A 14,144-nucleotide genomic window follows, 5' to 3' on the forward strand; every position below is an offset into this window, starting at 1 on the left:
AGGAGTTTGGACAGCCAAAGTAGGGGACTGCCTGTAGGGGTGAAGTACAGTGGGGACTTCGAGGGCCCTGGGACCGCTACGGTAGCTGTGAAGGCCCTTCAGGAACTCTGAAAAGTGGTGGCAAAAGGGGCTCTGGTTAAGACGCAGCAGGTCGTTATGCTACTTAGGATCCAGAACAGGTAAAAAAAAAAATAGTAAATAAATAAATGCAATGTAAATATTAATGTCATACCAGTTTTATAGTATCATTTGAAGCAATTCCACATACTGTATATCAGTTGACTATATTTGTAAGTAGTACAGGAGATATTATAATTAGAATTTTGTAAACAATATAAATTTATTAAGGATGAGCTGTGTGTTTAATAGAAAACATTGTTAGCGTAAATTGTATAATATTGTATTATAGGAAAAATTTTCTTCTCTTGTTAATTTAATATTTAGTGCTTGACAATAATGTATTTTAGTGTACCATTTGCCACCGAGGTAGACACCTCATTTGCAAATAAAGAGATTTTTTTTTTTTTTTTTTTTTAATCTATATATATACGAGGGTCAAGTCATAAGTCATGGCAACTATCTTTTTCTCGCGAACAGGAGACAACACGGAAAACCTAAGATATGTATTTGGAAATCTAGAGCATGTACTTGTGCATACTGCCTGAAGACAAATTCTGACTTCAGGAGATTCTCGTAGGAAAGTGACAGAACACAGGTCATTGGTAAACACTGTTTTATTGTGGTACAGACAGCAAATACACAAGACTACGTAGAAAGGGCAGGTCTCCACTGGTTACAGACCTTCGAAATAATCACCCAAGGTTTCCACTGTGTGTTGCCAGTGGTGGGGCAGGCGCTGAATACCATTCGCTGCATGTGTATAGCTAACGTGTGACACCTCTCTTCGAAATGCTGTTGCGATGTCCTCTTTGTTAGCAAACTGTTGTTCATGTAGTGGCTTCTTGATGTTGGGGATTAGATCATAGTCACATGGGCTCAGATCAAGCGAATAAGGCAGGTGTGGAAGAACCTCCCATCCTCACCGTTGTAAGCGACGCGGAATGATGGCTGATGTGTTAGCTGTCGCGTTATCGTGTAGGATTATGGTGTTGGCCTGTCCTCATGGAAACACTGATCGATCCCCATCATCCGTACATCTTTGTCCATGGACACTGGGCGGCCCGGGCAAGGCAAATTGGCAGTTGATACTCTACCCCGTCTGAACGTCTCCACCCACCTCGCCACTGGGAAGGATTCAGTCGCATCCATAAAACATGTCACACACGAAACTTTTTCAACAGGGGATAACATTTGTGATAGTAAAGTCAACGTAACTATACTACCACCTAAACCTAATGAGCTTCTCCCTGATGCATGTCCAATTATTTTCCCAAATTTGGCACAAGAGTTGTCATCGAAAAGTGTTAAAAGAAAAGATCCTGAAGTTAAATCAATAACTCCTGAGGGACTAAATTCTGGCACCTCAGCGTCTCAAAAACCGTAAAAGTAGTTAGTGGGACGTAAAGCAAGTAACGTTATTGTTATTGTTGTTGTTGTTATTATTATTATCATTATTTGCACTAAATGGAAGAAGAGTTAGGCCCTACTCAAAATTTTTGTTTGGAACTGTGAAAACAAATTATTTACTGTCAAGAAAGTTTCAAAGTGATAACTTTGAAAGAAGGTTTAGTCAGTACGTATAGCTTATTGGTTGTAACTACAATGTTACTGCACTTCAAGTCCTAGAAAGTGAGATGACAATTAGGATTAAGGGTATTTTGGGGTTGTGGTGGTGGTGGTGGTGATGGTGTGGAAAAGTGAGGTTTGGCTGTAGCCAATTGGAAATGTCTGATTCCACCAAGACAGATGTTATTGGGTTCAATATGGAAGTAACAAACAAGTTAGGCTCACTTTCATCATGTGAATTATTTTGGTGGGTTTTTTGAGATGTCAGGGGCATATGCTGCACATTTCAGGGTATACAATAAGGACAATATTCAGACGGATAAGCTGTGACACTTGTTTAGGTCTTCTGCAGAGTAATGAAACAGGTGATCCCTATTTTGAAAAACTTCAGGGGTGGGTTAGTGGTGCCATCACATTGTGCTGTGTGTGTCTGCAGAATAGTGGTATACGAAGATTGCCTGGATTGTGAAAATTATAAAGAATTTCTGTTCTCCCTATCCTGAGCTGCTTTAGGAAGAGATAAAAATCAACAGTTCTGGTTTGAATGCCGTTATTGTGGGCGTGACAATAATGGTGCAATAGATTGTTTATTGTCTACATTTTCCAATGTCGTGTTAAATAAGTGCTGAAAGCAGATGAAGAACACGAGTTATATCAGCAGTGAGGATAAAAACACTAAGCGGAGGAAGCTGTCAACGCTCCACAATAATTGAGCTTGTGAGTACCGGTACTGCTTTTAAAGTGTTTTGTTTCTATTCACATAAAATGTGTATTTCTAATTTCAGTGAATGCATTTACTGATGTTTTGTTTCTTAGTACCATTTTACGAAGAGTGTGCATTTACCATAATCATCGTGTTGGTCTAAATGTAGTGATTATGGGTGAAGTCATTCAAAATCGGACACGCCCCCTTTTTTCTCGGCCTTCGCTTGACAGATAGATACAGCGTTGCCAACCTTACCTTCCGGCTTTAACTGTAGATGGATCTGAGCACACATATTGCAGATCTGGTACATGATACGTCTTACGTTGGAAACCGTGAATAGCAAAGCGAGTCACTGAATATCTCAATTCGTAACCGCTATCTGTCCACTCTGTCGTTGTTATCGCATCAGCAGAGTAGAATTCTTTCCATATTTTTTCCTCTTCAGTTCGTTGCTTTATCTATTGTTAAAAAAACCCTCCACCATGACCATCGCCATTTAAGCACCCTTGACCAAACACCAAGCTGGTCTTGTCTTGATCACTGCTGTAAGAATGCTATGATCAACGATTAAGTGTCTATTACGTTATTAAAAACAAAGGGTCATGACACCTAGCTGCAACTGTGAGTATTCAACAGGTCCACGGCAAACAATCTTACTAAGATTTCATGTAACTCAATGCTCAGGTTGGTAGTAGCAGTTTGCTGACAATGAACACGACACTGCAGATCAGCGCGTTGAAACACGAGTGGGGAAGGGATCTAATTACAATGGATTTTCAGTTGACGTATCTGAAATTTTCTGTGTTGAAACTGAAAATGAGCAGTTTTAACATCGTTACGATACATAGTTTCAATTAAGAATCGAATTTATCAACAACAGAGTTGGAAACGCAGTCATACACTTCTACCAATAATACAAGGTTGAAATGAGTCAAGAAATATCAATGGTAAATGAACACTTACATATGGAAAGTAACGTTTCTATTCAAACTTCTTCTTGCAGTTGTACCACAGACGCAGCAACTAACCATTATTTAATATTAATATATCGCATATGCACATTTGCTGTGGTAAAAACAGAAGTTTATTGAAGACGAAGACGCAGCCTGTTTAACGGAAGTGACGTACATTCTCCTCTCCACCTTAATTGTCCCATGAATCATTGCGTTGCGCGCGAAATTTGACACCACTATGAATGAGATGAGAGTTATCGTTATATCAGCTACATGTGATGTGCAAAGAATTGTTTCTGTTTTCCGCAGCGAAATCAAAGCTGAAGGTTGTTAGCAGCCATCTTGATAATTAGTCGTGGAAAATATTCTATATAAAATAATAATAATAATTTTTTTTTTTTTTTTGAGTTAGTGAAGTATTTACCTGCTCAACCTCCAATGTCCTTTCTTCATGTGTTCTCTATGTTTGTGTAGTGTTGTTTTCTAATTGATTTGTTTTGTATTCTGGCTTTCTCATGGGGCACATTTCTGTTTTCATGGGATTATTATACATTTCTGTTAATGATCCCTTGAGGAAATGTCACATGAGAGTGGAGGTAATATCCTTGGAAATCCTCTTGATCCTGTAACTAATTTCCTAAATGTGTCTAAAGAAGTTACTCTCTCTACTATGATTACTTCAGATGATGATATAGAACAACTTCCTAACCCCAATAATGAAACCTCTATAATCAACCAAAACTCGCTGACTACAGTATATCTAACCTCTACAATGATCTTCACTTTGGTCCTTATATGGTATTTGTAGGAATCTATTTCTGATCAACCTAATATTGGTAGCTAACATTCAATGGGTTGTTAATTTTACGACAGGAAAATTCCAAACATTTAACAAATTCTACGAAAAGGTAAAAATAGAGTTCAGATAAATTTTACATCTAATAAAGCTGCCAACAACTTTCTACAAAACCCTCTACTTTCTGAAAACCATCTCAAGGTATATATACCTTCTTCATGTTCAAATAGAGTAGAGGTGATCGGGAGAGTCAATCGAATTCTTTCTGAACCTGACATTTTAGCTCATTCTTCTTTTTCTATCGCTTTTCCCACACCTGTGGGGTCGCAGGTGTGAACTGTGAAGCACATGTGGATTTGTCCCTGTTTTACAGATGGATGCCCTTCCTGACACCAATCCTTATGGAGGGATGTAATCACTATTGCATGTTTATGTGGTGGTTGGTAGTGTAGTGCATTGTGTGAATATGAAGAAGAAAGTGTTGGGACAAACACAAACACCCAGCCTCCGAGCCAGAAGAATTAATCAGAAGCGTTTAAAATCCTCGAACCAGCAGGGAATTGAATCCAGAGCCTTCTGAACCTAAGGCCTCAACACTTTAGCTCATTAATGTTCAAATATCATAACACACTCTCGTTTTTAAAATATAGCACTGTGTATATCAGGAAATGTCTAAGTTTTTGTAAGACACAAAAATAAACTAACTCCTTTAACTTGAAATTTCAATGGTAAGAAAATGTCTAAGCATTTGTAGAACATAAAATAAATTAAGACTTTACTGAAGACTTCAATAATATGCTCTAGAGCAAAGTCTTTGAGAATTGTAGAATATTGTTTAAAGTTCATTTAGAACTCTACTAACTTTAAAGGTGTGTCGCACGCTGGATTCGACCTGTACTTCCAGATTTGAACTCGCAGTCATCGTAACATGATAAGTTTCACAGCGTATAACTATCACGTGCTCGCCAGCATGGTCACTGTGATTGAATGCTGGCTGAACTGACTGACTGACTGACTGACTGTATTCCTCCTGGCCCTTTGCTCCTTTATATACAAAAATCCAGCCATGAATGAGTCACATGGGACATAAAAAAACGTGGTTTCTTCTTGCTTTAATCACTTTCTTATTACTATGGTGACTTTCCTGACACTTGGTATTTGAGAGTTTTAAAATACAAGCTACAAGGTGGTGAAGCCCGCTTGTTGATATCTCAGTGGGTTGTGGACATAGAAAACCTTTCAAATTGTAGCATTGCATCAAGCATGTGATCGGAGCCGATGTCATCACTGCAGCCAGGACAACAGGGGAAGCCTGCTGCTGATGTATGCCTGTGTGATGTGGTTTTGCACTCGTTTTGAACCTGAACCAGTTCGTATCTCGCCATGTTGATGGGCGCGTTGCGCTGAATTCAAATATGTACGGAGCCGTACATGGTTCCTGGTACAATACATACATACATACATACATACATACATACATACATACATACATACATACATACATACATACATACATACATACATACATACTAGCTAGATATAATATTTCTTTTTATGTGATTCTCCAATAAGGAAACCTTAAGCTGACCTCATGTGTCAGGTTTAGGCAGCTGATATAAACCATAACCCAAAGCTGATACATGGTGTGTATATACAAATTCTCTCTTATAAACCCAGACCGTCCAGCAACGTTTCTACTCTCTGAGACATAAGCAGCTGTACGGGAGGCACGCGCATAGTTCTTGACCTTGCAAGGACCATGCACGTGTTTGACGTAGCATCAGTAGCCAGTTTGAATCTCAGCTGTTAACATGGTGAGACAGTTATCATTGCAACATCATATTTTCATATGAAAAAGTTATTTTCAGTACAAGTCAGCTTGACAGGTATACGATGAATTTGTTCAGCAATTTTCTGGTGAAGTGCCACCTTCATGAGCACAGATTCACGTAATTGTAAATAGATTTGAAACTACTGGCTCAGTGCTCAATAAAAAACATGCACGCACCTGAACAGTTTTAACAAAGGAAAAGCTAGATAAATTGATGTGAATCTTGAACGGTCACCGGATAAATTACTCACAAACTTAGCACAACAAGTAGGGGTTTTGGTTTCTTCTGTACACAGAGCTACAAAGCTGTTACACATCAGACAGTACAGGTTTACATGGGCCCATTGTTTAAAACCTGCTGATCCAGCCACAAGAGTGAGATATTGTAAGTGATATCGTGCATCATTGAATGATCGCTTATTTGACCCACAGCTTGCGTTCTTTTAGGATGAGGCCTGGTTTTGTTTTAATGGTCGTGTGAACAGTCATTATTCTTGCTATTGGTGTGCAGAAAATCGTAATGGTGTTTTTGAAGTACCTCATTATGAAGGATGACACTTTCAGCATCTTTTTTAAGGTAAGATTTCATATAAGATTGTATACATGCTTAAAGCAGGGCGGCTGCACGCGACGTGACTTGGGCCGTGGCAGCTGCTGTAGCACATAGTACAAATACTGTGTGTTCAGTCTTGGTTTATAAGAGAGACCCTGCATTTTAAACATTTTTCACAACTCTCTTTCAGGTGGTGATATAAAATGGAGCCTCAACAAAGTACATTTCTAAAGTACCCACAGTGATGTATGGCTGCTGCATTGGTGAGGTGAAATGAGGAATGCCAGTAAATATGGCAGCTTCAAAAAAGGGGTAACAAAAACTGCTCTTCTGTACAAGGATAGGGGGAAGTATCCTTCTTTAATGTACGGGTTATCTGTAATATTTAGGCTGTAACTTATAAACAATTATTAGTTGGTTAAAGGGTACCGGTAATTATTTTGTTATATCTAACAGTATAATCTGTGTCAGCTACATGTGCAGAAAGAATGAGTCTTAGGAGATGAGGAAAAATGAGGTGTCAGCTATACATACGAAAACACACATTTTAAAAATTAATTTTAAGGGATAATTATTGATTACATGAATGTTTTTTAAATGCAACTTGTTGGGCACAAAGAGATAAATCTGATGGTACATACAGATAATGCATGACTTGTTCAGCAATTTTTTTTCCTGGGTTATATAAAAAATTATTAAAGTGTCTGCTACTGGTACATCTACCTTAGCGGCCGTGACAAGAGCAAGTCCAAATGCAGATCGTACCAATTATACCATTATCTGCTAGGCAATACTGTGGGAACTGGAAGTGAGATTTCTAGATCCTAATTGGTGGGTAGGAGATAGGCATCTGCACTCAGATGGCCTTCACTTAAACTGCAGTGGTACATAAGTTAGGAAATTTGTTTAGAAGGGTTATAGGGAGGTATATTCAGGGAAATGGGGTGGCCTAGGGAGCGGTGATAAGGGAACTGGAAGTCAAGTAGGGATGACATAAAAATGTTAGTGCTCAACTGTAGAAGTATTGTAAAGAAATAGAATTAAGTCATTTTATAGATATATACCTACCAGATATTGTAATAGCAGTTGAATCATGGCTGAGAAATGATATAATATATGCAGAAATATTCTCATAGAACTGAAGTGTGTATCGTAGAGATAGGATAGGAATGGTAGGAGGGGGAGTAATTCATTCTGGTGAAAGAAGAATTTGTAAGTTACAAAAAAGTTAAAGATGACAAACACGAAATTCTAGGTGTAAGGTTCATCTCTAAAGATAATAGGCAACTTAATGTCTTTGGAGTGTACAGACCGGGAAAGGGCAGCGCAGATACTGATTCAGAATTATTTGATAAGATAATCAGCTATGTGGGAAATGATATGGAAAGGAACGTGATAGTAGCGGGTGATCTCAATTTAACAAATGTCAATTGGGAAGGTAATGCGAATAACAGGAAGAATGACCAACAAGTGGCAAATAAGTTGATATGGGAAGAGCAGCTGATTCAGAAAGTGATGGAACCAACTAGAGGGAAGAATATTCTGGATGTGGTGCTGGTAAAACCAGATGAGCTCTATAGAGAAACCAAAGTAATAGATGGTATTAGTGATCATGAAGCTGTTTTTGTTGTTGTTAAAAATAAATGTGAAAAGTATGTATTAAAATTAGGACTGTTGGGCAGTACCATATAGCTAATAAAACAGGAATGAGAGAGTTTAATAAAAGTGACTGTGATCGGTAGAAAACGCTAAATAAAAATATAAAAAGACTCTGGGTTGGGTTTAAAGCAATTGTTGAGGAATGTGAAAATAGGTTTGTACCTTTAAAGGTGGTAAGGAATGGTAATGATCCACTATATTATTATACAGAGAAGTAAAGGAGACTAAGAAGGAGGTGCAGGTTGGAAAGAAATAGAGTTAGAAATCGCTGTGTAAGTAAGGAGAAACTGAAGGAACTTACTAGGAAATTGAATCTAGCAAAGAAGTCTGCTAATAGGTACTTTAAGGCAGAAACAGGTTCCAAGAAGGACATTCCAGGAATCATTAATGAACAAGGGGAGTGTGTATGTGAGGATCTTCAAAAGGCAGAAGTATTCAGTCAGCAGTATGTAAAGATTGTTGGTTACAGGATAATGTCCAGATAGAGGAGGTGACTTATACTGAAGAAGTATTAAAATTTACCTATGATGACAATGACATTTACAGTAAGGTACAAAAGTTGAACATTAGAAAAGCAGCTGGAATTGATAAGATTTCTGGGGATAAATTAAGGACAATGGGTTGGGATATAGTACCATATCTGAAGTACTTATTTGATTATCGTTTGCATGAAGGAGCTATAACAAATGAATGGAGAGTTGCTATAGTAGCCCCTGTGAATAAAGGGAAGGGTGATAGACATAAGCTGAAAATTACTGGCCAGTCAGTTTGATATGCATTGCATGTAAGCCTTGGGAAATCATTCTTTCTGATTATGTTAGACATGTCTGTGAAATTAAAAACTGGTTTGATATAAGGCAGTTTGCGTTTAGGAAAGGTAATTCCACTGAAGCTCAACTTGTAAGATTCCAGCAAGATATAGCAGATATCATGGATTCAGGAGGTCAAATGGACTGTATCACGATTGACCTATCTAAGGCATTTGATAGGGTAGATCATGCAGGGCTACTGGCAAAAATGAGTGCAACTATAAAAAAAAAAAGTGACTGAATGGGTAGCTATATTTCTATAAAATAGAATTCAGAGAATTAGAGTAGGCAAGGCTTTATCTGTCACTGTAATAATTAAGAGGGGAATTCCTCAAGGCAGTATTTTTGGACCTTTATATTTTCTTATATATATATATATATATCAATGATATGTGTAAAGAAGTGAAATCAGAGATAAAGCTTTTTGCAGGTGATGTTATTCTTTACAGAGTAATAAATGTTACAAGATTGTGAGCAACTGCAGATGACCTCGATAATCTTGTGAGATGGACAGTAGGCAATGGTATGATGATAAACGGGGTTAAAAGTCAGGTTGTGAATTTCACAAGGAGTAAAAAGTCCTGTCAGTTTTAATTACTGTGTTGATGAGGTGAAAGTTCCTTTAGGGGAGCATTGTACTTAGGAGTTAATATAAGGAAAGATCTTCATTGGGGTAATCAGTTAAATATGATTGTGAATAAAGGGTACAGATCTCTCTGCACATGGTTATGAGGGTATTTAAGGCTTGTAGTAAGGATGTAAAAGAGGAATCCAACTAGAGTATGGTTCCAGTGTATGGGACCCTCATCAGGATTACTTGATTCAAGAACTGGAAAAAATCCAAAGAAAAGCAGCTCGATTTGTTCTGGGTGATTTCCGACAAAAGAGTAGCGTTACAAAAAATGTTGCAAAGCTTGGGCTGGGAAGACTAGGGAGAAAAGAGACGAGCTGGTCGACTAAGTGCTATGTTCTGAGCTCTCAGTGGAGAGATGGCGTGGAATGACATTAGCAGACGAATAAGTTTGAGTGGTGTCTTTAAAAGTAGGAAGTATCGATATATATAAAGATAAGGCTGGAATTCAAGAGGACAAATTGGGGCAAATATTTGTTTATAAGAAGGGGAATTAGGTATTGGAATAACTTACCAATAGAGATGTTCAATTAATTTCCAATTTCTTTGCAATCATTTAAGAAAAGTTAGCAAAACAACAGATAGGGAATCTGCCACCTGAGCGATTGGCCTGAATGCAAATCAGTAATGATTGATTTTTGCTCATATCAGCTGTCTCGCAGGTTATCCGCGAAGAATATATTGTGAATATATGTTGCATATATTTTTTTTTCTATTGTACAGTTCTAAGACTGATCAGTTGTCATAAAACATTTCCAGATCATCCTGTTATTTGCCGCTTCCTTCATTAAAACATAATTTTGTACCTGGGTATCTGTTGGAATTTGTTTAAGGAAGCCTTCCACCACAGTTCTCATTAAATTGGAACAACACTAAACAATGTGTTCACAAGTTTTGTGATTTATTGGTCTACTTCTAAAAATGTGATTGCAGATGATTATATTTTCAAACGTAAATTCCTTAGAATAACACTTAAAAGCTTCTCTACATTTGGAAACGGTATAATCCTTTTACTGTCTTTGTCACTTGGGCATGTTACAAATGTCTCTACACCACTACAATGAAAATCAGAATATTTAAAAAGAAAAATACAAATTTTCTTGAGGGATAGTGCAAGGCTTGCTCCTTAATCTTGCACCTTAACGAGGCACATTAGTGGACTGTCACTGACAGCTGATGATAGAAGCTCAAGGCAAGAAGAGAATTCTGTATTTTCTTCCACCCCTCGAACAAGATAGCCAGCAACAATCGCTAGTTGAGAGTTCAATGTTAACGGGTGTTTCTGAAAAGAAAGAAGCTAATCACTTTCAACTGATAAATCGGTTTAACTATCAACTATTCCATAAGCGTAACTCGGACAATATGAACACATACTAGATGTTGTCAGCTGAGTTGCACACGGTATAACTAGTGATCGAGTGAGATCGAGCTGACCCAGTACACGCTGAAGTTCAAGCCTGTTCAAAGCATCTTGAGCAGTCACATGACTGTATGCAGAGTCAGACCCGGGCTGCAGCGTGAATGTGCAGATAAGCAAACATCACATGAAGTGAAGCACTCCTCACGGAGGTGTGTGTGTATGATATTGATAATGAAGGTGTGTACTGTCACATATTACCACATTCAGTCATTGACGTTTTTCTTGTGGGGAATAAAGGCTGTCCATAAAATTAGAAGGGTTAGATTATGATAGTATGCAATGAAAAGGACAAGGCATGTATCCGTAATATTCCCCGTGTATTAAAGAATTTCCTCTCAAGGCAGTACTTATGTATTCATTTGAAGCGACGTTATGAATGTGGTAATATTATTCTTACGTTGTCATATTTTGGGTGGCTAAGACAGCTGTGTAGTGTGGCAGGCGAGGTGCTCCTTCTGTCCCCAATATTGGTGGTTTGAATCCTCTCCTTGGGAAAGAATTACAGTACACATTTTGCTCTTATTGAAGAACTTGAGTAAGGAAGGATTAATATCTTATCAATCGTGTACACAAATAAATGTATAAATATTATTATGCAGCAATGTTAACTATCTGAATGCATGAATTATATCAAAATCAAAAGTATCCCTTTGTGACTTGGGACTTCAAGCTACAATATATCCTTACCAAATTTCAGGTCAATCCATCCAGTAGTTTTTGAGCTTATCCCGAACAAACAAATATACATCATCTCATTTTTAGAAATATTATAGATGGCCCACATGAAATGATGAAAAATGTGCCAACAACTGAAGACAAAATATCTCCCTTTTTTGGTCTTACAACTAGGGCCGGTATTTTAGGTTCTTAAAAAAGCACTTATTAATTTTTAATAGCTCAACTTTTTTTTTGTCTTTCATCCTCCTGAATTTTTTTAAATAATCATTTCGGTCATTACTAAAGTTATACTATTCATTCAAACTTTTTTTGTACTTCATTGTAACCTTCACGCCTCTCTAGTACAAAACTATACCACTTATTTCAAAATATTCTCTAAAATATGAGACAGAATGGCTTAATGAAACCATTTGAAACACATCATATCAATTGAAATTAAAAATAACAAAGAATAATTATGTGCAAATACAATAAATTGTTCATGTAGGTTAAATGCTGGGGCTGTACCTTAATTAAGGCCACGGCCGCTTCCTTCCCAGTCCTAGCCCATTCCTGTCCTATCGTCGCTTTTTTCACAGAAGAAACAATACTGTTTACTCCTGGAAAATTATTTCTAACCTTTTCAGCCAATCTGTGTAAGCAGCATGTTAGCGTAGAAACTCTTCAATACTTCACCAGCTTTGATCATATATGTCTCATTGCCTCACTGTCACTCAAAAGAAGTAAAAACTTGTCATCCTGTTTTTCTCTGGGCCAAAGAATGCATAGAGCATCTTGGACGGTGCAAGCTAGGGTGCTATGGTTCATTTTATCCAGCATCTTGCACAGTATAATATGAGGTTTACCAGGTTCTGTGGCATCTAATTTACCTACCACAACATTTGTGATATAATGACCACAACTATCTGTGGTCTCTTTGATAAATTTTCAAATTCTTTGCAATTAATTTTTTTTTTTTTTTTTTTTTTTTTTTTGCAATTTGCTTTAGTCGCACCGACACAGATAGGTCTTACGGCGACGATGGACAGGAAAGGGCTAGGAGTTGGAAGGAAGCGGCCGTGGCCTTAATTAAGGTACAGCCCCAGCATTTGCCTGGTGTGAAAATGGAAAACCACGGAAAACCATCTTCAGGGCTGCCGACAGTGGGATTCGAACCTACTATCTCCCGAATACTGGATACTGGCCGCAATTAAGCGACTGCAGCTTTCGAGCTCGGTTTGCAATTATTTAAGAAAAGCCTAGTTAAATAAGAGATAGGAGATCTGCCGCCTGGGTGACTACCCTAAATGTAGATCAGTGGTGAATGATTCGATATTTTGATTTAGTGTTTAGGTCTATGAGCCTAACATAGAGCTGATGATGATGATAATTATTATTATTATTATTATTAACTTTTTTCAGCTTATATTGGCTATTTTTGGTGTCCCTGGAGCTATCCAGGCTCATTTTGGTTTAAGGCCGGATGCCTTCATGACGCCACCTGATTTTTGAGATAAAAATCTCAACCCAGGATCGACGGGGTTTCGAGCCTTAGTTACTAGCTAAGCTACCAAGCTAATCATTCATGCCCCATTATTATTATTATTATTATTATTATTATTATTATTATTATTATTATTATTATTATTATTATTATTATTATTATTATTATTATTATTATTATTATTATTATTATTATTATTATTATTATTATTATTATTATTATTATTATTATTATTATTATTATTATTATTATTATTATTATTATTATTATTATTATTATTATTATTATTATTATTATTATTATTATTATTATTATTATTATTATTATTATTATTATTATTATTATTATTATTATTATTATTATTATTATTATTATTATTATTATTATTATTATTATTATTATTATTATTATTATTATTATTATTATTATTATTATTATTATTATTATTATTATTATTATTATTATTATTATTATTATTATTATTATTATTATTATTATTATTATTATTATTTGGTAGACCAGCAGAGGTGAAAAAAGGTGCCGGGATGAATGGGTCTAACTACAAAGTCAAAGTTAATTTAAAATTTTAACAAAGGTTATATTTTCAGAAGAAACAACAAAATTATAACAACTTTTCACTTGGTGAAATAACAATTTGGAAACAAGACTTAAAAGGATCCAAGATTTCAAAATTTTAACACTCTTGGGCTATGAGCCCTAGTATTATAATTTTGAGCTGCTAGCTCAACTTTTACAGGCGAGCACAAATTGTTCAAAGGGCAGAAAGCCCCTAACCCCTGGAGCACTTGCTCCCGACTTTGAAAAGCAAGCCTCCCATAGGCACAGTTACCACCCTAGAAAAGAGCTGACACGCTCTCAGTTTTTCAAGCCTATTTAAGGCAATACCAGAAACTTACAATTATTTGCCATCAAGGCACA

General features: G+C 36.7%; 1 protein-coding gene across 1 annotated transcript in view; it reads right to left on the reverse strand.

Moving 5' to 3' along the window:
* LOC136858598 (uncharacterized) overlaps positions 1 to 14,144 on the reverse strand; it is a 58,871-nt gene that overhangs the window by 14,963 nt on the left and 29,764 nt on the right. The window contains exon 2 of the mRNA XM_068225385.1: positions 2,648 to 2,780. Coding sequence (XP_068081486.1) covers positions 2,648 to 2,780 — 133 coding nt within the window. The remainder of the gene's footprint in view (positions 1 to 2,647; positions 2,781 to 14,144) is intronic.

Source organism: Anabrus simplex, chromosome 1 (genome assembly GCF_040414725.1).
Source record: "Anabrus simplex isolate iqAnaSimp1 chromosome 1, ASM4041472v1, whole genome shotgun sequence".
NCBI classification, from domain to species: domain Eukaryota; kingdom Metazoa; phylum Arthropoda; class Insecta; order Orthoptera; family Tettigoniidae; genus Anabrus; species Anabrus simplex.